The sequence below is a fragment of the Rhinolophus hipposideros genome (genome assembly GCF_964194185.1).
Source record: "Rhinolophus hipposideros genome assembly, chromosome: 9".
Taxonomy (NCBI): domain Eukaryota; kingdom Metazoa; phylum Chordata; class Mammalia; order Chiroptera; family Rhinolophidae; genus Rhinolophus; species Rhinolophus hipposideros.
The window spans coordinates 5176442-5197658 of NC_138055.1; the positions used below are offsets into that span (position 1 = coordinate 5176442).

At 59.5% G+C, this 21217-nt stretch overlaps 1 protein-coding gene across 1 annotated transcript; it reads left to right on the forward strand.

The window, feature by feature from the left end:
- Nucleotides 1-20: 20 nt before the first annotated feature.
- TTLL12 (tubulin tyrosine ligase like 12) lies at nt 21-16498 on the forward strand. The gene is made up of 15 exons (XM_081061038.1): nt 21-266; nt 3772-3947; nt 6434-6632; nt 7448-7607; nt 7694-7827; nt 9986-10062; nt 11213-11329; nt 11416-11610; nt 12001-12112; nt 12904-13055; nt 13421-13502; nt 13890-13958; nt 14418-14556; nt 15121-15272; nt 15856-16498. Exons 1-14 carry the CDS (start codon nt 84-86, stop codon nt 15270-15272), a joined length of 1947 nt encoding a protein of 648 aa, XP_080917164.1. The 5' UTR covers nt 21-83; the 3' UTR covers nt 15856-16498.
- Nucleotides 16499-21217: the final 4719 nt, after the last annotated feature.

The window sequence follows — 21217 nt, forward strand, 5'->3', positions numbered from 1 at the left end:
CGCCGCGGCGGGGCGGGCGGGCGGGGCGTGGAGGTTGGGGCCGCGCGCTGCGGGGCGCTGGGCTCGCTGCCGGTGGAGGCGCCATGGAAGCCAACGGGGGGCTGGTCTTGACGCCGGAGTCGGCCCCGAGCTCGGAGCAGGGCCCGGCGCCGGAGGAGGACGCGCGGGCGCGGGCCGAGTTCGCGGCGCTGCACGGCCGGGCGCTGCGCGCGTCGGGGGTCCCGGAGCGGTACTGGGGACGCCTCCTGCACAAGCTGGAACACGAGGTGCGGCCGCGCGGCGCGGGGCGCGGGGCCGGGGGCCGGGGGCGCGGGGCCGGGGGCGCGGGGCGCGGGGCCGGGGGCCGGGGGCCGGGGGCGCGGGGCGCGGGGCCGGGGGCCGGGGGCCGGGGGCGCGGGGCGCGGGGCCGGGGGCCGGGGGCGCGGGGCCGGGGGCGCTGGCTCGCGGGCCGCACCGCGCTGCACCCTCGTGCCGGGAAGGCTGCGGGCTGCGGGCGGGCCTGGGGCCGCGGGGGGGCAGGGCGCCTCCTGGAGCCCACGTGCCGACCAGGGTGGGGCGCTGTCCCGGGGCTCGCCGTGTGGCAGCGCGTCTTCACGGCGCTTGTGCCCGGCGGGGCAGGCCTCGGCGAGGCCCACGCGTGTGTGTCCCCCGGAGAGTTGGGGGCAGCCTGGGGGGGCCAGGCGGGAGGAGCCGCGGAGGCTTGACGATGAAGAGCCAGGGGGGCTGTGATGACTTAGGCTTGGCCTCCTTGGCAGTTGGGGAGCCTGTACCTGTGGTTCTGGTCCTGCCGGCAGCACCTGGGGCTGGGCCAGGGCTGCCTGGGAACCTGGAGCTAAAGTGAACTGGGGTTCCTGTTGTTGCCAGGCCTCTGCAGAGTTCCCCACAGCTGTGAGGAGTGAGAGTCAGCCATCCCCATTGTACAGCTCGGAAAACAGAGGCTGGGGGAGAGGAAGTGACTCCCCCAAGGTCTGTCAGACGTCAGAACTGGAAGCCGTCTTTCAGCCACCGCCTCGGGGAGAATAGGAACCCCATGAATTTGTGTGGCTTTGACCGTTGGAGTTATAGAAGCCTCCCATGTTTCCTCATTTGATGTGAGCCGGGCTCACCCTCATTTTGCAGATTAAAGAAAACTGACTGTGGCAGATGGAGAAGGAATCTAAAGAAAAATGAAACGGTCTTAGGTGCTTCTAGTTTCTCTCCCTTTTTGTGGCAACGGCTCCAGTCTGCTGACCATCTGCTGTAGGCCTCCAAAGCGTCTCCCAGCGGGTCCTGGCGAAGGTGGTGTGAACCCTGGTTTTTGGTAGTTTGCCCAGGTGCTGAAACCAGAACACATTCACAGGCTGGCTGGTTGGGCCTTCTCCTTAGCAGGAACGAGGCTCGCCTTCAGGGGCTGCCTCCTGGGGCCAACACAGACGAAGCAGCAGGTGATTAGGTGGAATTCCAGTGCCAGGAAAAGGGTGTCCCCTGAGCCTGGCTACTGGACAAACCCCTCCCTCTCACCCAGTTTCTCTGTCTGTAAAATCTGGGTTGGACCAGGTACCTTCCTGCTCAAAACAGGTAGTTGCTGTAAAAAAGAGACACACTGACAGCGGCAGACAAACTGTACATACTATATTTTCTAACAGTGGTTTTCCTTCCCTTAATGACTTGTCTTCCGCCAGCATTTCCTGAGCACTTGCCCTGGTCCCAGGCCTGTGCTGGGGTTGGGAGAAGGCCCTAGCAGTGTGTCAGTGAGGATAAGAAGTCCTCGTGTACCTGGGTGACAGGAGTTTGATGTGGGAACACCTGGCTCCAGCCCAGCCAGCCTCCATCTAGAAAGTGGGGACAGTGAAACACGGCCCCGGCTCCCGCTGTCTCGGTGGGGAGGCATGAGCTAAGTTTCAGCCAGTGCCCAGCACATAGGGGGCAGTCCCCTCTGCCCTATTCGCTGTTGCTCTGCTGAGGGGCAGCCGGTGTTTTTCCATGACCCTCCCTGCCATTATGGGTTACCGGCAGAGCCGTGAGTCACCACTTTGCTAGACCCAAACCTGCAGTCATTGTTCTGAGTGAAACAGGTGTGGGGGAGGGCACACACTAGCAGAACAGGCACCTGTCCACAGAGGAGTGGGGCCACCTCAACCCCCAGCAAGGCCGGCCAATCACCTTGGAGCCTTGCCTAAAAAAATCCAGTTCCCTTGGAAAGGATGGGGAAAGTGTTATAAAGTAAATTCTAACTCTCTTCCTGTCTGCATGAACCTCCTGGTCCCACCATGAAGAGATTGTGGTCACTCCCACTCAGAACTGGGGAGAAGCGAGGCATGAGGCAGGCCCTCTGTCCCCAGGCTGCCTCCCTTCCCGTCAGGTTTGGGCTTGAGGGCTGTGGATTTGGGGTTCTGGGTTGAAGCTCGGAGTGTAAACCCCAGTCCTATGAGCGGCTTTCCTAATCTAACCTGGAGGTACAGCGGTGGCCTCCCCGGGCTCTGTGAGGTTAGAGGAGAACCCAGAAAGTGCCTGAGCTCCCTTGTCTTTGGATGAACCTGGTCTCCACAGCCCTCTGTCTGCCCCTGGGCCTTGGCTCTCACAGCTCCCTGCCTGGAGCCCTTTCACCACCACCCCGCAGCCATGGGTTTAAATCTCCCCCTTCCAGTGCTCACCTCTGATTATGTCTCCTCCATAAAATCTTCCCGGTTCTCTCACCATTTACCTGGTCCTCTCTACTTCGCTCTGCCACTCAGCCGTGAGCTCCCTGGGCGAGATCATGCATGTTTCACCCTCATACCCCCAGAGTGCCTGTGCTGCCCAGCACACAAAGCTGCTTGTGCCAGGCTAGCTAGCTGCCTTCAGCTGCTGGGGTGATTTTTCCTTCTGTTTAGTTTTAATAGAGTTGTGAGAAATAGGTTTTTGGGGTGGGGGGACTGGCCTTTGTTGAGTCCCTGCGCTCTCCTGGAGGGTGGGGGATACCCCCTTCCCAGGGGAGAGACCAGCCTCAGAAGTGGAAGGGTGGCAGCCAGTGCTTACAGAGCCAGCTTAGGTTCTAGCTCTTTATGTGTGTTAATCATTAATCTTCCCAGCAGTTCTCTGAGGTAGGTCCTACTGTGCCCATTGTATGGATGGGTGAACAGAGGCACAGCGTGGTTCAGTGACTTGTTCAAGATCACATAGCCTGGCTCCAGAGCACACAAGTGGGTGACTCATCCTCTTTATCCGCCGCATGTGGCTGACAGTTGTCCTTTGCCAGGGAAGCTCAAGGACCAAGGTCCTTATCTTCCTGGCCCAGGACCTCAGGAGATTAGTCCCAGGCCATGCTTTGTGCAGGCCTGGACTATTTGGCTGGGCTGGCACTGAGGCCACAGAGACTTGCTTTCCTCTGGGTTGCCTCAGCCGCCCTCGTGTTGGATTGGTTTCTCTGGTACAAGTGAAATTGGGGTGTGATCCCTGGCCACCAAGATCCTGACTTCCATGTACTTCTAGTGTGACTAGAGCCACCCCTATGCCTTTGGGGCCTCATTTTCCCTGGAAAATGGGACCAGACTCGATATAATTTGGACACATGCATGCAGGCCCACTTCCAAGAATGGGTCTCGTGGAGTGAGGGGCCTTGGAGGATAGCGCCAGTGATAGTGGGGTCGGTTAGGTCCCAGTTCTGTCCGATTGCTCCAGGAGCTTGTTTCCCCACCTGTGAAATGGGTAGCTGGGCAGTAAATAGGTCCTTCTCCTAAGGGGTTTAGTTTGTCCCTGAGGCGAGGGTTCAGCGTGGGGTACCCTGCCAACACGCCCTGCTATGGCCCCCAGGTTTTCGACGCAGGGGAGATGTTTGGGATAATGCAAGTGGAAGAAGTGGAGGAGGAGGAGAGTGAGGAGGAGGCAGCCCGGGAAATGCGCACGAAGAAGCCCAACCCGGGCATCGAGCTCTGCTACAAGGTCATCGTGACCAACGAGGACGGGCTCCAGGCGGCCGACCCCAGCAGGTAGGAGCCTAGGCGGGACACCCGGCACCCACACCGTGGCTCGCAGGGCCAGGCTTCCTTCCAGGGCGGTTTCACCAAGGCTGTCGCCATTGGGGAGAACCCGTGATTGGAGGCCCTCGTGCTTCCTGTGCGCCAAGCACCAGTCACTTAACCAGCCGTGTGCCGAGCACGTGTGTTCCCCGTGCTTCCAGCTAGACGTTAGGATCGTCGTCGGCTCCAGCGCTGATGGTGCCCCATGTTAGCCGTGTCTCATACCGTCCTGGGAGCAGCCTCCTCACGTCACACCTGTCACAGTGGTTTCGCAATGGAGGTGTGATAAGTGCTGATTCTGTTGATGAAACAGGAGGTCACACAGCTGACGGAGTGTGGGTATCGGACCCAGGCCAGTCTTACTCATGAGCCGGCTTTTCCAAGCCCCCTGGGCTTCTCCCGGTCCTGCTGAGGCTGTCCCTGAGTGGAGTCTGGGAAGCCGCACTTCCACCGTGTGCTCTCGGGCTTTGCAGGAACGTGAGGGCTGTGGTCTCAGTCCTCAGGTGAGGGTGCTAAGGCTCAGAGCAGGCCTGGGCCTTGCCCAGGGCCACGTCATAGACAGGGCACAGCTAAAGCCGGGCCCTGGGCTTCCTGCCTCCCACGGCCAGGACAGGCCTCCAAGCCCCTCTGCCAAACTGTTAGAACCTTGCGGAAGAACTAACTTTCTGGCCTCGGGATCCTGGAGCCCTGTGTCCATTGCTCTTCAGGGAAGAGTCTGTCCGCCTTCACCAGCCCATGATGGGGCGGGGGTTGGCCACACAGGTAATTATAGCAGCCAGGCACCTCCACCCACATGCTCTGTGACTCAGAAACTTGCAGGCTGGCCTTTGTCATTAGGTTCAGTGCAGCCAGCCTCCACGTGCGCCTGCTCTGTTGCCACCTGTGCTGGCTCCAGGGCCCCGGCCCATCAGACGCAGCGGCCAGCTCGAGGGGCTCACTGCCAGTCCGCGCCATTCACATGCCACCACCAGGCAGGTTTGGGAGGAGGTGGGATGGACTCCTGGGCTGGAGCCCTCCCCGTCCCTGGGCCTTTTTCCCCCCAGGCCTCTGAGCTCCCCAGTTGCCAGGCCCCAACCTCCACCGTCTCTCCCACACCTGCCGTGTACAGCACCTCTCGTGTGTATTTGCCCAGGGTCACGCCCAGGTGTCCACTTTGAAGGCCTGGCTCTGCTTCCTCGCGCGGCCATAAACTAAACAGGAGGGCAGGCAGAACTCTTCATTTGTTTGAGGGTATACAAAGGGATACAGTTGTCCCTCAGTGTGCATGGGGCACAGGTTCCAGGACCCCCTTGGGTCCCCAAATCCACAGGTGCTCCAGTCCCTCGTATAAAACGCCGTAGTATTTGCATATCACCACGCACATCCTCCCGTGTCCTTTAAATCATCTCTAGGTCACCTATAACACCTAATGCAACGTAAGTGCCATGTAAATGGTTGTTATGCTGTATTGTTGAGAGAACAGTGACAAGAAAAAAGTTTGTACCTGTTCGGTACAGACAACCATCATAGGCCTAACGATGTAGTACCCACGTCAGCAACGATGGAAGGTTTTTATTTGCAAATATTTGTTCTATGAGGTTGGTTGGGTCCGCGAATGTGGGACCTGTGGATAACAGGAGGGCCGACTGTATGAGCACAATAATTACGGCCGAACATGCCTCCCGACCTGGGACCTGGGACACCTGCTGCTCCTCTCGTGTCAGCGACGGGGCGGGTGAGGGCCCCTTTGCCCACCTGCTTGTGTGGAGGCTCCTGGTCGTGTCAGGCAGCCGTGTCCTGTGAGGCAGGGCGTGGGCATGGCCTCCTCTGCCACAGCCCCACGGCGGTTATGTGCAAGCTGTACAGCTGGCCCACCCGGGTTCCTCCAGGGAAACCGGAGTGTGTGGGCTACAGGTGTCCATACATGGGGGAACTTGAAGCGTCTCCCAAAAAAAGGCCTGCTGCTCCCCAGGAAGTGCCCAGAAGTCTCGGACGGGCATGCGTGAGCTCCGCCTGGCAGCTCCTCTGGACATGTTCCTGCCGCTGGCCTCTCGGTGCAGCCTTGGCTGAGCACCGGCCACGGGCCAGGCTGCAGTAGCAGGGGGGAGGGGCATGGCCTGTCGTCCCGCAGCTCTGAGCCCAGTGGACACTCGCTGGTACAGTGATTGCTGGAATAATCACAGCGCAACCAAGTACGTGGTGTGCAGTCAGCGCGTAGTGTACTCTGTCTCATTTGATCCTGGTATCAGCCTGGTGATAGGACGTAGAGACCCTGTTGTCCTGTGTTAGAAGCTAGGCCAGGGAGAGAGGGCCACACAGGAAGTGGTCAGCAGAGCCCAGACTCCCACCCAGGCCCCCGGGTGCGGAGAAACCGAGTCTCGGGGGCAGGGCCCGGGCCGCAGCCCCAGGCGTCTTCCTCCTCGTCTGCCTGGCTGTTCCCACGTGGCAGCCTCACCTCCTGTCGCCTGTGCCTGCAGTATCTTCCTCATTGACCACGCCTGGACGTGCCGCGTGGAGCATGCCCGCCGCCAGCTGCAGCAGGTTCCTGGGCTGCTGCACCGCATGGCCAACCTGATGGGCATCGAGTTCCACGGAGAGCTGCCCACCGCCCAGGCCGTGGACCAGGTGCTGGAGGAGATGTGGAAGTTCAACCAGACCTACCAGCTGTCCCACGGGGTGAGTGGGCAGCCGGGCCCCGGGGGAGGCAGAGGACAGGGCTGGCAGGCAGCCAGGAGAGCCCCGACCCAGCCCGGGGCCTTTGCCCCACAAGTGAGCAAGCCCACCTTCTCCTGTGGCCCCATTGAAACACCGTGGTTCCCTGTGGCTTCACTGTGGGCGTGTTACTCTTTTCCTTGGACCAGCCAATGCCAGGCCCCCAGGGGTCTATGCAGCCTTTATATTCACAGGACACAGCCCTCAGACCCCTGGATTTGGGCCCAGTGACTCAGCTGCCTCTTTCCTGGGGTCTTCTGGTTTTGTCATCCTCTAAAAAGGCCTCAGTGGTCCTCACTGCCTTCAGTAGAAGAGTTGAGTCCTATTAGCACATGTCCTCAGGCTTTTGTCACCCCACTCCCAGAATCCCTGGACTCGCCTTAGGCTCCAGCCCCCCACAACTTTTAGGTTGGGAGAAGACAAAAGTTGTTTCTCATCATCTCAGCGAAGATGTTGCCTCCTCCAGGGAGCCTTCCCCAAACTGCAGGTCTCCCCTCATTCTTCCCTGACCACACACAAGACCAAACACATCCATGTGGCTACTGGGTTAAGCGGCTTGTGTCCATGTGCCATTAGCACGCTGGTGGTCACCCTGCGATCCCTGGCCTGTGCCTGGTTTGTCAGGGCAGGGCCATTGTCACAGAGGCCTCAGGTTAAAGGGCTCAGGGGTTTGTGGTAAAGCTGCAGGCCCAGAGTTGGGCATAGACGAGTGGGCAGTTGGTGTTGTGTGTGGGCGGGCAAGCCGATGGACAGGGCCCGGGTGTGTGCTCTGCCCCCAGACGGCCGAGGAGAAGGTGCCTGTGTGGTATATCATGGACGAGTTCGGCTCGCGCATCCAGCACTCGGACACGCCCAGCTTTGCCACTGCACCCTTCTTCTACATGCCACAGCAGGTGGCGTACACGCTGCTGTGGCCCCTGAGGGACCTGGACACTGGCGGTAAGTCAGAGCCCGCCCCACCTAGGAGAACGGCCCTGGCCCGGGCCTCCTGCCGGCCTCTGATGGGCACGTGTGTCTCCGTGCAGAGGAGGTGACCCGGGATTTTGCTTATGGAGAGGCCGACCCTCTGGTCCGGAGGTGCATGCTGTTGCCCTGGGCCCCCGCTGACATGCTGGACCTCAGCTCCTGCACGCCCGAGCCGCCCGCCGAGCACTACCAGGTAGGACCCTACACCCTTCCCCTCCAACCCCTGCGCCTGTTGGCCTGGTGGCTTCTGGAACCTTCTCCAGTCACCAAATATTAGTGAACACCACCTGACTACTGTGGGAGGTGGAGAAGAGCTTGGGAACTCAGGAGTGAACACCAGGGTCCCTGATGCTGGGAACCGTATTTCCAGGTCGGATGACGCTGGCTTTTGGCGGTCAGTGCTGTTCTCGTTTTCGTTTCCTCATCTCCTGACACTTCCCTCCCCAGGGATGGGAAGGCACTGTACTCAAACACTGTGTGGTACAGTTTCCAGCACACAGTAGGCCCTCAACGAGTTGTCATTGTTATGGGTAAGAAAGGTTTCAGTCTGTGGGCAGCTTCTCAGGGCCCCGCCAGGACCCAGGCGGCCCCCTCACAAGTGTCACAGTGAGAGTTAATGCAGGGCCTGGTACCTGGGGTGGGGTGGGCCATGTTAGCCGGCCAGGGTTAGGGAGGCTGAGGGCAGACAGGAAGTGGAGCCTAAGGAACACAGCCACTGCCAGGACCAGGCAGGGCTGCACAGGGGTTCTCCGTCCCCTGCCCTCCAGTGTCCTGCCGCTGCTTCTTATTGGCTGGTCCCCGATGGAAACCAGGCAACGAGAGAGCCTGTGCCAAGCATTCTACGGGCACTCTACTGTAATCCTTACAGAACAGGACTTACAGGCCTATTTTTATCTTCGTTTTACTGAGGGTGAGGAAACTGAGGCACAAGGCGGTTAAATAACGTGCCAGTGGTCACACAGCTGGTGGGAGAACTGGAGTCCAAACTGAAAGAGGCCTGACAGCTTGTACGCAGAAGCCACACACCTCCCCACCAGCCCCCCAACCCCCAATATGCGAGGCTGTCCTGCCCCCACTGGCACATCAGCCACTGACTGAATGCCTCAAAGGATCCTGGGAAGGAGGAAACAGTAACTGGAGTTGCAGTGGGAAGCATGTGGGCTGCTGTTCTGTGCGTGCTGCCGGCTGCTGACGGGAGAGGCTGGCTTTCTGAGGGCCTACGGCACCTTTCACCTCAAATTCATCTAAGCCAGTGGTGGTGGGACTCACCATGCTGGAGACACGTGATCACCATCTTGGCTCAGCTGTGTTTCAGAGGCTCGTAGAAGACGTGTGCCTAGTAGTTGCTTAGGAAACTTTAGGAAAAGTGAGTGAGTACAAAGGGGTGCAGCTTAAGCATGGCTTAGAGACCAAGACTTCCTGATCTTGAGGTTGTTAAAGGAACGTGAATTAAAATTAGTCTTTTTTTTTATCGGGAGATAAGAGGCCAAACCCCGGTTGTCTAAAGTGTCCTGGCTTTGTCCCCATTTGACCCGTCTGGGTTGGGCCTGTGCTCAGGGCCCTGGGTTGCCTGTATTAGGTACCTGTCGCCAGGTAACAAGTAACTCCAGCTTCAAACAGCAAACACGTACTATCTCACACACTCTCTGTGGGCCGGGAGTTGGGGAGTGGCTCAGCTGGGTGCTTCTGTCTGGGGGTCTCTCTGAGGTGCTGTCGGCCAGGCCATGTATCTGAGGCGTGATGGGGCTGAGGACCTGCTTCCACGTGGTTCCTCACATGCCTGGCAAGATGGTGCTGGCTCTTGGTGGGTGGCCTTGGTTCCTCCCCACATGGGCCTCTCCACGGGGCTGCTTGGGCCTCTCACGACGTGGCAGCTAACCTGTCTCAGAGCAGCGATCCGAGGAGGAAGCCACAGGGCCTTTGGTGAAACGCCATGGTTGTTCCACTTTCTGTTTGTTAGAAGCAACTCATTCAGTCCACGAGCAAGGGGAGCTGCATTAAGGTCCTCCGAAGGGAATGCCAAAGAGCTGGTGGGCATGTTTGAATCCACCACACTGCGCAAGCTCAGAATAGCCTTGGGGGCTCCCGGGGGCCAGGCAGCCCCCTCCTGGGATTTGGAGGTAGCCGGAGAAAAGGTTCTTTTGACACAAAACAGGCTGTTCAGCACCTGAGGGGCCTTGAGCCCCAGAATTGAGGGGTGGGGGCGGTGCCGGGGCACCTGGGAAAGGCTCCACCTGCGGTCTGGGGTACCTCCGAGTCCTGAAGCCCTGGTGTGCCGGGCGGGGGAGGCGTGTGTTCCCTTGCTCCCTTTCTCAAAGGTCTGTTTCTACCTCCATTGTCTTTCCTTCCAGGCCATTTTGGAGGAAAACAAAGAGAAGCTGCCACTCGCCATTGATCCGGTGGCCTTTCCCCACGACCACATCTTCCAGTGCGTAGCCCCTCTCAGCTCGCGTTGGGACTTTGCGTCAGTCACTTCGCTCACACACTCCCTCAGTCCCCACAGCTCAGGGAGGAGGCACTCAGGTCTGCTCTGTCCTGCAGCACGACAGTGACAGATGCCAGGGGTGGAGTTCTTAGGATCACAGAGACAGTGCTGTGAAAAGTAAGGATGAGCGAGAGTGTCCATCTGGTCCTAAACACCACTGGGCCTGTGCACGCGGGGCGCCTGGGAAAGGCACCTGGGCTGCCAGGAGGGGCCGTGGCCAGCAGGCAAGCCCAGACTGCCCCCCGTTGAAGCAGATGCTCCATTCTGCAGGGGAGGAAGTGGAGGTGCAGAGCCCCCCACCCCCAGCAGTGGAGAGCAGGCTGGGGTCAGTCCAGCTCGGCAGGCAGACTGGCCTCTGCCTCCGATGGGACCCCTCTCTCTGGCTGCCCAAACCTGGTTCAGCCACAAACCGCAGCACGCTGCACTCTACCCCTTCCGGTGGGTCCTGCGAGTTTCCTCTCCTTCCCTGAGGCCATTGCCGCAGCCCAGGCAGCCCACTGGCTCTCCAAATCCCACTGCCCAGCGTCCCAGCACCTCCTCAGGGCCAGAGGCCTCCCTGAGGCCTGCTTAGTTCCTGCTCCAAGCTCCAGCCCTGCCCGAGCAGCCTAGCTCCTTCCTTCTGTTCCTCCCCTGAAACAACACGGTCCGAGCTCGGCTCCCTCCTGCCTCCACACTCGGCCCCATTGCTTTAAAAGGGTAGCTGTCTCCCCCACTGCCAGCCGACAGGCTCCCAGGCCCTGTCCACAACTCTGCACAGGGTGGGCCCCAGCGAGCACCAGTGTGGATGGAGGCCTTGTCCGGGGCACTTACCTTGGCCACACACTCACCTGTAGGCACCTGGGGCACCAGCTCCCTTCTCACGTATCAAGTTCTTAGTGTGTCCGTGGGAAATTGCTCGTGTTGACCTCTTTCCAGTTGGGAGGAAAGAGCCCGCGTTTGTTACACACTCACGTTATCCCGTCTCATCGTAACAATAAGTGTGAGCCGTCTTACGCGGGGAACCTGGGGTCGTGAGGGTCCGAGTTGCCGCACTCTTCAGCAGACAGGTGGGTCTAGGCCTGGCTGTCTGGCCCCAGCCCGCCTCTCCCTGCAGGGTCTACACGGACGTGCAGCAGGTGCTCAGCCACCTCACCCACCCACGCTTCACCTTTACCCAGAGTGAGGCGGACGCCGACATCCTCTACAGCTTCTCTCACTTCAAGGACTACAGGTGAGGCACACCCCCCCGGGCGCCGGCCACTGGCCCCAGAGCCCCTCGCGGCCCCCTGAGCCAGTCGTACCTGCTCGGCCCCACAGGAGGCTCAGCCAGGAGAGGCCCCACGTGCTGCTGAACCAGTTCCCCTGCGAGAACCTGCTGACGGTGAAGGACTGCCTGGCCTCCATCGCGCGCCGGGCGGGGGGCCCCGAGGGCCCGGCCTGGCTGCCCCGCACCTTCAACCTGCGCACAGAGCTGCCCCAGTTTGTCAGCTACTTCCAACAGCGGGAGAGGCGGTAGGCACCCCCACCTTGCCCCCGCCCCTCCATGGACCCGTGCAGCCCCCACCAGACCTGTACCTGTCCTTATACTGCCCAGCCTGCTCCTTAGCTGAGCACCTACTAAGTGCAGGCCCTGATGCTGGGAGTCATGGGCGCTGAGCGCTGCAGCCACCCACAGCTGCCGTGGAGTCGGCCTCTGCGAGAGCCGGTCGTCCACCAGAGCGCAGCCCCCTTGACTCCAGCGAATGCCTTCTTAGTACCCAAGGCCCAGCCTCTGACCTCTCTGCTGTGACACCTCCCTCCGTCCCCTGGGGAGGCCATGTGTCCCTCTCCTGCCACGTCCTGGGGAGTGTTACCTGGGAGAGTGGGCCCAGCACGCAGCCTAGCCAGCTCCTGTGCTCCCAGGGGCGAGGACAACCACTGGATCTGTAAGCCCTGGAACCTGGCCCGCAGCCTGGATACACACGTCACTAAGAGTCTCCACAGCGTCATCCGGCACCGCGAGAGCACCCCCAAGGTGGGCCCTGGCTCGTGTGTGCGGGGCGCTGGGTACACAGGCCAGCCGTGGGGGGAGCCTGGGGACTGGTGTCGAGGGCCTTGCGGGGGGACCTGGGGTCCACAGTGATGCTCGTCAGCTCAGGGGAGTCTCTGATGCCCCCGCCCCACTCCTTCACTGCCCTGCCCACAGGGGGGCTGTGTGACATCCAGGGGACAGGAGAGAGCCTCAGTCGGGGTGACCCTACGTGTGTCTGACTGAGTCCCCACACGTTGCACCACAAGTGACCGCACAGCAGCAAGGAGATGGCCCCGCCAGGACAGTGAGCCCCTCGGGGCCCTGGGCAAAGGTGCCATAGTGATGTGGGGCACGTCAGAGGCAGTGTCGGGGACACGGGATCATGCACGTGGCAGAGTCCTGGGGAAAGGTGCCGCAGGATGGTCACTGGACACTGGTGGGGTGGGGAGCCAGGGGATTTGGGCTGAGAGTGTGTATTCAGCTTCCAGACCCTAAAAAACTGGTGGGGTCTTTTCCTTCAGTTAAGTAAGGGAGATAAAGCGTGTCCCAGCTTAGACGGGTGTGGAAGGGCAGAGGAAGAAGGGGAGCTCAGGTGTGGGTCCCTCCACGGATGCCCTGGGACTGGGGCGGAAGGGGCTGCGAGAGCGAGCGTGCCTGTTCCTCCGGGATGTGGGGACGGCACGTGAACGTACCCCGAGCGTGAGTGCACAGCCAGCACGTCCGGGTGCCTCTGGGGTGCTCTGCCCTGGCCCCGGTGAGGTGAGAGCTGCCTTGAGCCTGCATCTGTCCTCCAGGTTGTGTCCAAGTACATTGAAAGTCCTGTCTTGTTCCTTCGAGAAGACGTTGGGAGGGTGAAGTTCGACATCCGCTACATTGTGCTTCTGCGGTCGGTGAAGCCCCTGCGGTTGTTCGTATATGACGTGTTCTGGCTGCGATTCTCCAACCGGTAACTGGGGAGACTGGCTGGAGGGGGGCCAGGGGGCAGGGGCCTCTTGAACAGGATCAGAAAGCCTGCACTGGAGCTCCTTCGCCACACACCCAGCAGGGCACCCCGCCGAGCCCGGTTCTGCTAAATGGCCGGAATGCTTGCCCTGCCCACACCAACCACCATGGGGGTGTGAGCGCGCCTCGTAAAGGGCACCAACACCTGTGGGTTGCGATGATGTGTATGGGCCTCCATGGCGTCCCCACAGTTAATCGTGAGGGGGCCGGGGGGGAGCCGGTGCCCAGCTGGGGGGCTCTGAGCACCCCCACTTCTCAGACGTGGCCGTGCTCGGGACCCACTCAGGGGTTTGTCTGCCCGTCCGGCAGGCCCTTCGCACTCAACGACCTGGACGACTATGAGAAGCATTTCACTGTCATGAACTACGACCCGGAAGTGGTGCTGAAGCAGGTAGGGGCCTGGTGAGACCTGCAGACCCAGACCCCACCCCCCGCAGCTTGTCTTCTGGGCAGGCTGTGTAGACAGAGGAGCTGCCTGCTGGCACCTGCTTTATGTCAAACAGTGGTGTGTCACTGCGGCTCACAACAGTCTGCAAAGTAGGCTTGTGGGGCAGGGAGTGTTGTCCCATCTTACAGATGGAGACACTGAGGCTCCGAGAAGGAAATCTGCTTGTCCAGAGTCACAGTGAGGTCCAGAGCTCAGACCCAATCTTCTGCCTCCCATCTGTGCCCTGAGGGGGGCTGGCTGGGCTGCTAGCACTGACCTGTGGCCCCAGTGAATGTCACAGGCTCCACGTCAAGGCGGGGCAGAGTATGACGGGCCCTATGTCTGTCGCAGGTGCACTGTGATGAGTTCATCCCTGAGTTTGAGAAGCAATACCCAGAATTTTCCTGGAAGAGCGTCCAGGTGAGTCCTGAGTAAAGCTGGAGGGGCCTGGGCTGGTATCAGGTGGATCGGTCTGCCATCTCCGGGGGGTCCTGCTCCTCACACCCAGACTGGTGATGAGACGGTGTGGGGTGACTGCAGGGGCATTCAGGGTACGCTTGGGACACACACATCCACAGGCTGGCCTCCACAGTCTGGAGTGGGAGTTCCCAGTGCAGAGGGGAGCATGGGGGCTCCAGGGCAGCAGGCAGGCAGGTGTGCAGTGTGTGGACGCCAGGAGTGAGAGGGGACATGTGTCAGGCAGAGGTGGCTGTGGCCCGGTCTGCAGACATGAAGGATGTAGGGGGAGGTGACTGTAGCCATTTGGGACTTGGGGCTCGGGGAGGGGCAGTGAACCTCATATTGAGAGGCTGACCTGGGGGGCTGATCCCAGCATCATAGCCGCGTAGGCTCCCTGATCCTGCCTCACTTGGTCCCCAGGCTGAAATCTTCCAGGCCTTCACTGAGCTGTTCCAAGTGGCGTGTGCCAAGCCACCCCCTCTGGGCCTCTGCGACTACCCCTCCTCCCGGGCCGTGTATGCCGTCGACCTCATGCTGAAGTGGGACAGCCGTCCAGATGGTGAGGGGGGCTCCCCATAACCCACCCACACACACACGCCCAAAACCCATTGTCTAGCCCTCCCCACACCAGCATCCCCTCCTACCCCCCAGGGGCAGAGAGGCCATCACTGGTCAGTGCTGCCCAGGTTGTCCTTTTCCCTCGTTAGCCAGGAGATGTGAGTCTGGGGAGGCCCCCTGTTGAGGGGCGGTGGCCTGCAGGGCAGAGTGGAAACGGGAAGGGCAGGTGGGCTGCAGTGGCATCGGAGAGAACCCACAAGGAAAAGGAACCTTGTGCAAAAGGCAGAGGGAGTGGGCAGCCGAGGTGGCCGCCCTCGGTCCAGATCCCCAGGGGCCGAGCCCACCCCGCCGGGCCCGCGGCTCCACTCCTCTTTTGGACTTAATGTCTGAGCTGGATGGTGGCTCACACGACTCCTAGGGCCCGAGGCAGCTGCAGTCTCTCCCGGGGAGGAGCAGGCTTTGGGCCAGACCGCCCCCCAAGAAAACAGGAGACCTGAGTTCAGGCCTTCCCTGGCCCCCAGCCCACCCTCCCAAGAGTGAGCAGCTCTGTGCTTCGTGCCCTCAGGGAAGCGAGTGGTACAGCCCCAGATCCTGGAGGTGAACTTCAACCCGGACTGTGAGCGAGCCTGCAGGTACCACCCGACCTTCTTCAACGACGTCTTCAGCACCCTCTATCTGGACGAGCCCAGCAACTGCCACGTCACCCGCGTCGTCTAGGTGCCCGCTGGCCGCCCTGCTTGTGCTTGCCGTGGGCGGATTCCAGCGCGGGTCTCAGAGGGGCTTCTGCAAAGTCCCCCCATCCCCCCGCCCCTCTGGGCACAGGCAGGCCATGTCCCAGGATCACAGCTCGGGGCTCAGGGTCAGTCAAGGTCCCCAGGGCTGAGTGCCAGGCTGCTGTTCACTCGGTCCTCGGCACCGTCTGTGCTGTGATTAGCCTCAGCTCAGCCCAGGCGTTTATTGCTGAAAGTCTGGTGCCTGGGGTGTTGGTGACAGAGAGGTTCTGGGGAGCATGACGAGGTGTCCTCAGAAACAGGGTTCCCCAGGAGTGCCTGTGGGGGCCCAAATGTTAACACGGCCGTTCCGGCTCTTCTCCAGAGTTTGCTCGTGCCCTGTGGCTCCCGGAGCAGAGCCAGGGTCCCACTCTCCTCCCCCGGGGCCCTGCGTGAAAGGCACCCCCAGAACACCCTGGGGAACCTGCTAGCCAGACCCAGCCTTCTCGCCCCCCACCCCCACCCCAGTCTACTGGAACCTGCACCAGCACACCTCACCTTGTGTTGCCATTGCCTTTCCGTTTGTCAAGGGCCAGCCCATCCTCCTGGTCCCTGGGGACCCAGTGGCCTGCCTGGCACTGCACTGGTTCCACCCTTGGGTTTGGCTTTGGAGACGGGGATTTGGGGCAAGGGACGAGCGTGGGCAGCGGAGCACCAGACAGTGGACGGCTTCGAAAGACAACTCCACACCAAGAACTTCACGTTAGATGCCATCTTCCCACCAGTCTCGAGTCAAAATGTTGGAATTTTGTTACTTTCATTTATGGGGAGAAAATATAAAATTCTCGTTCTTAATGTTGTTTCTGAAATGTGGGGGCAGATGCCAGCATATGTGTCACCACAGTGCGTCCAGTCCCAGGTGGGCAGGTGACCCCAGGGGTGTAGGGCGGCTGCCTGCGGAACAGCTGTGTGGGTGTGTGTGTGTGTGGTGGGTGTGTGGAGGGTGCTTGTTTCACGCTGAAGCCAAGAACAATCCCTGTGGCGAAACGACTTGGTGGTCCTTCCCATCTCTGTGTGGCTGTGTCTGTCCATCCCTGTTACCCAGAACCTCAGCCCTTCCTCCATCCCGGTAGCAGGTGGGAAACCTCGTTTCTGGTTTCTCCCTGGGAATGCTGCTGGCGTCCCGTTCCGTACCTAACGGGGTTTGTACCGCAATAAAGTACATTTTCTGTACGTTGGCCTCCCTTATTCTGTGGGGGCCCTGGGACCACAGGCCTGGCACGGGGTGTCAGCTGCTTGCCTTGCTGGTTGTTGAAGAAAACCAAAACGTCAAAATGTGCACTTAGAGAAACGGGATAAGAAATAAGATGGCGTTTAGTCCTCTAAGCCCACATCTGTTCAATCTGCTGTAACAAAAGGCCATAAACTGGGCGGCTTAAATACCAGACGTTTCTTTTTCACAGCCCTGGAGGCTGGGGTGTCCCGAGGTCATAGGGCCGGCAGCTTGGGTGTCATGAGGGCCCTCTTCCTGGTTCACAGCCGTCTTTTCCCTGTGTCCTCACATGGCAGAAGGGATGACGGAGTTCTGTGGGGTCTCATAAGTGCACTGATCCCATTTATGAGGTTTCTATCATGCCAGTCACCCCTCAAAGGCCCCACCTGATGCCATCACGTTGGGGATAGGATTTCAACTTACCGATTTGGGGGGACAAACACTCAGATCACGCCATAGCAGTTCCTAACCCAAAGTTTGATTTCCCAGCGCTGGTTCCATTTCAGAGCAGGACATGGTGGAGACTTGGGGAGCCCGGGCCCATCCTAATGTTAAAACCAAAGCCTGGGAGCCTCAGCCGTCGGGCAAACCCCGAATCAGCTGCAATACTTTGATGGGGCCTCAGGGACTGGACTTAACCTCCATGCCTATTTCTTCATCCTTCATAGGGGCAATCAGACCCTAACTGCTCTAGGGCCCAGCAGGCTGGTGCAGGCGAGGTGCCGGGGCTCTGTTGGCCAGCACAGTGATGCCCCCTGGTGGGTTTAGATGTTACAACAGGAAGTAGGGGCCCCCCCAACCCCAGGGTCCCTGGACCACACGTGGCTCCTCGCAGGAGCTGCCCAGCAAGGGCCTTCCTGGGCCCCTGCAGACGAAGTACACCCCAGGTCATTCAACCTGCTGCCAGCTCACTTGAAACCTGACTGCCCAGAATACTCCAAGTGGGCACAGCGCAGTCACGGATCAGAGAAACCACAATCCCTGGATTATAAGTAAACAATTCTAGATGCTTTTGCATCTCTGGTCAGTGAAAATCAGACAAGCCCCTAGGAAGGCCATTACAATCAGGGCCTCCACCATCCCAGCAGACCGGACGGCTCGTTGCAGTACAGACGGTTCTTACCCTCGAAATCCGTCTTTGTCATACTCATTTCACCCGAGTCGCTTTCTCCGTGTGAAGAATTCATCAGAAGCCAGAATTTGTGTCAGACATTGAGAGTCGACTGGAGGGTCCCGGCAGCAGTATTAACTGTACCAAAGTTCTACAGGGTGACACAGAAGAAATCCAAAAGGTAAAGCTTGAGATGCTGACGGTGAAATGAGAAAACGTCTTCAGTGAGGATCTGTGGCCACACCAACACGCCCAAACATGGTGGCTCTTTCACAGCGAGATGCAGTCGTAGCAGAATCTCGGTACAGGGGAGGCAGGGTGTGAGGACAGGGCCAGGAGAGCAGTCTCCAGGCTCAGCTTCATGTGGAAAGGTGCTGGCTTGGTTATTTGATGGCCATCAGCTGTAACCAGGTGGCTGTCAGCTGTAACTAATTGGCTATTAGCCACGATTGTTTTGTATATAACTGCCATAGCTAGCGAGGTTAGCAAGCCGGGGTTGCGGATTGCAGATGGTGCAGAGCGTGAGGATCCTGAGGATCCTGCTTCCTGTGTCTCGCCCAGCCGCCAGCGAGAATGTAGTGGTATGAACCCCCACCCATGGCTCCGTTGTTCCTTTTCGGCCTCACCGTAACCTGCGTTCACCTACGGGAAGAACGGGAGCTGAGACCCTGGATTACACTTGGCACAGCAAGCAGGGTTCTCCTGGTCGGATAACGGAGTCATCTCCCCTGGGCAGGAGGACGTGGCCCTCCCACAGCGTGTGGTGCCCGGTGGCTGATGTTCTCGAGCTGGACCCTGTGGAGGGATGGGAAGACGTGGACGGTTCTCAGACCAGCACAGGAAAAACCGTGCAGCTGCCGGAGAGCTGGACCCCATGGAGGGGTGAGAAGACGTAGACGGTTCTCCATAGACGGTTCTCCAACCAGCATAGGCCAGGGAAAGCGAAGGTCATTGTGGCCCGGGCTGGGAAGTGCTTGCTGAGGCAGCCCGGATGTGGGACTTGTCCCAGGAGGAAACTCTTGCTGAGTCCTCAGTGGAGGGTGCCGGTGAGGTTAAGGTCGTCCCTCACCCCCAGGTCGGGGAGGACTTGGAGCCCTCGCCCTGCGGAGAGGGCACACGTTGTGAGACCAACGCACAGCCCTGGCGAATGACTGTGGACTATGGGGGATTGAATAAGGCGATGCCCCCTGTGCACGCTGCCGTGCCTTCATCCCTGATTTGATGGACCACTGACTGTTTGCTTGGGAACTGGCGGCTGTTTGCTTTTGTGGCTTGACTGGCCGCCATCAAGGATATGTAAGCACCTTGACTGTGAGCCACTATTGTTCCAGCACGGTACCCTGAGAAACCCTGGCTGTGCCCAGGAAGTCTGGCAGTGCCCAGAAAGACTGGCGGTATCCTGAGAAACCCTGGCTGTGCCCAGAAAGACTGGCGGTCCCCTGAGAAACCCTGGCTGTGCCCAGAAAGACTGGCGGTACCCTGAGAAACCCTGGCTGTGCCCAGAAAGACTGGCGGTACCCTGAGAAACCCTGGCTGTGCCCAGAAAGACTGGCGGTACCCTGAGAAACCCTGGCTGTGCCCAGAAAGACTGGCGGTACCCTGAGAAACCCTGGCTGTGCCCAGAAAGACTGGCGGTACCCTGAGAAACCCTGGCTGTGCCCAGGAAGTCTGGCTGTGCCCAGAAAGACTGGTGGTACCCTGAGAAACCCTGGCTGTGCCCAGGAAGTCTGGCTGTGCCCAGAAGGACTGGCGGTACCCTGAGAACCCTGGCTGTGCCCAGGGAGACTAGTGGTACCCTAAGAAGCCCAGGAAGTCTGGTTGTGCCCAGAAAGACTGGTGGTGCCCTGAGAAGCCTGGCTGTGCCCAGGATATTTCATCCACCTCCAGGTTCCTCGCACAGGGCCTCTTGCGGAAGACGCTTTCGTGTAGATTGTGAGGCGAGAGCCTGGAGGTGTAGAGAGAGGGCCAGGAGAGTAGTTTCCAGGCGCTGGGCCGCACGTGGAAAAGTGCTGGCTTGGTTATTTGATGACCATCAGCTGTAACTAATTGGCCATTAGCCACGATTGTTTTGTGTATAGTAACCGCCGGGTTAGCAAGGGCAGGTTGCAGTTAGCAAGCGAGGTTAGTGGATGGTGGATGGTGCACGTGCTGTGGGTCCTACTTCCTGTGTCTTGCCTGGCTGCCAGCAAGAATACAGTGGTGTGAACCCCCTATCCGTGGCTCCGTGGTTGTTCTTTTTCAGCCTCCATGTCTCCTGCGTTCACCAGCCAGGAGCGGGAGCTGAGCGGAAGCATTACACAAGGGTTCCTTCCACCTACCGAGTCCAAAGTGGCCAATCACAACCTGAAAGTGCTCAGCAAACCCCTGAGAGTCAACGTGGCTTCCATGCTGACGACCCACCAGCCGAGCCCTCCGGCTGTGTGAGTGGCTGCTCTTGCATTCACTGTGGCCAGTGGGCTGGAGAGGAAGGCAAACGCTCAGATTGAAGACCTCCACTGCTCCACTCCTCCTTTTTCCACAGGAGAAAGTATAGCCCAGAAGGACTGGGTAAAGCTGAGATACGGACGTGCCTATTACACCAACATGGAAATCGTCAGCTCCGTGGCCTCCCTAGTGCATGGTGACAGCTCAGAAAAGGCAATGCTGACTAAAGAACGGGGAAAGCATCTCGAGAAAGCCAGCAAACAAAATGGCAAAATACATCCTCCTCTCACCCATTTTTCCAGGCGTTTCTGTGGCCGTGCGTGTTTTGGGGCCAGTATGAAGTCTGTGGCATGTTGCTAGAGATGGACAAACCCACAGGTGTGTGGGTTGGACAAAAACCAGCCTGCTGCCTGAACGTCATTGAGATCCCAGAAGTCTCGCACGCACTTAAGTGCTACGTGAGGCATCTGTCTGGCACACACACCTGTGACACCCCGACCATCTTGGAGAACTTTAGAAATAGTGCAGAGACCCCCATCTGACTCCTCTGTTCTGATGATCCCCAGAAAAACTGGGGAGCTGGCCGAGGGCTCAGCCAGCTGCTCAGGGCTGCAAAGCTGCTAGCTTCCTACAGAGCACGATTTGGGCATCAAATTCCAGCGGGGGCAGGTGCAATGACGGCCCCTGAAAGTTCTCAGAAGAATGCAGTCAGCTGTCTCTGCTCACCTTCTCCCTGTGCTTTTTGTAATTTGGGGTCATAACTGAATGAGGCTGGAAGAGGACGAGCAGGGTGAGAGTAGAGGCAGCAAAACTCACAGCCGCGGAAATGACTATGAGAGCTCTAAATATGAAAATCATGTCGAGTCAAATGAACTTATGCAACAGCCGAAAGTAAAATAAGCAGCAAAAAGCCCCGCACGTCAGAGCCGCCGTGGTCCTAGGAGGCCGTGGCACAGAACACAGCACAGGATGGGGACTGAGGGCAGGAAAGGAGGGCGTCATTCCAGCAGGAGCCTGCCTGTGGGCGAGGCCTCTCCCCAGCCTCACGTACTCCAAACAGCCGCCTGCAAAGGTTGTGGGTCACCCTATTCGAAGCCAGGGGTGACACCTCCAAATCTGGGCTGGCCTGGGGCAGCAAGAGGCT

Bases quoted from the DNA above. Each gene is read 5' to 3' on its own strand.
- TTLL12 (XM_081061038.1), top strand. From the start codon at position 84: ATGGAAGCCAACGGGGGGCTGGTCTTGACGCCGGAGTCGGCCCCGAGC. The intron at 13,959-14,417 runs GTGAGTCCTGAG...CTTGGTCCCCAG, and splicing joins TTTCCTGGAAGAGCGTCCAG to GCTGAAATCTTCCAGGCCTT. The intron at 14,557-15,120 runs GTGAGGGGGGCT...TCGTGCCCTCAG, and splicing joins GTGGGACAGCCGTCCAGATG to GGAAGCGAGTGGTACAGCCC.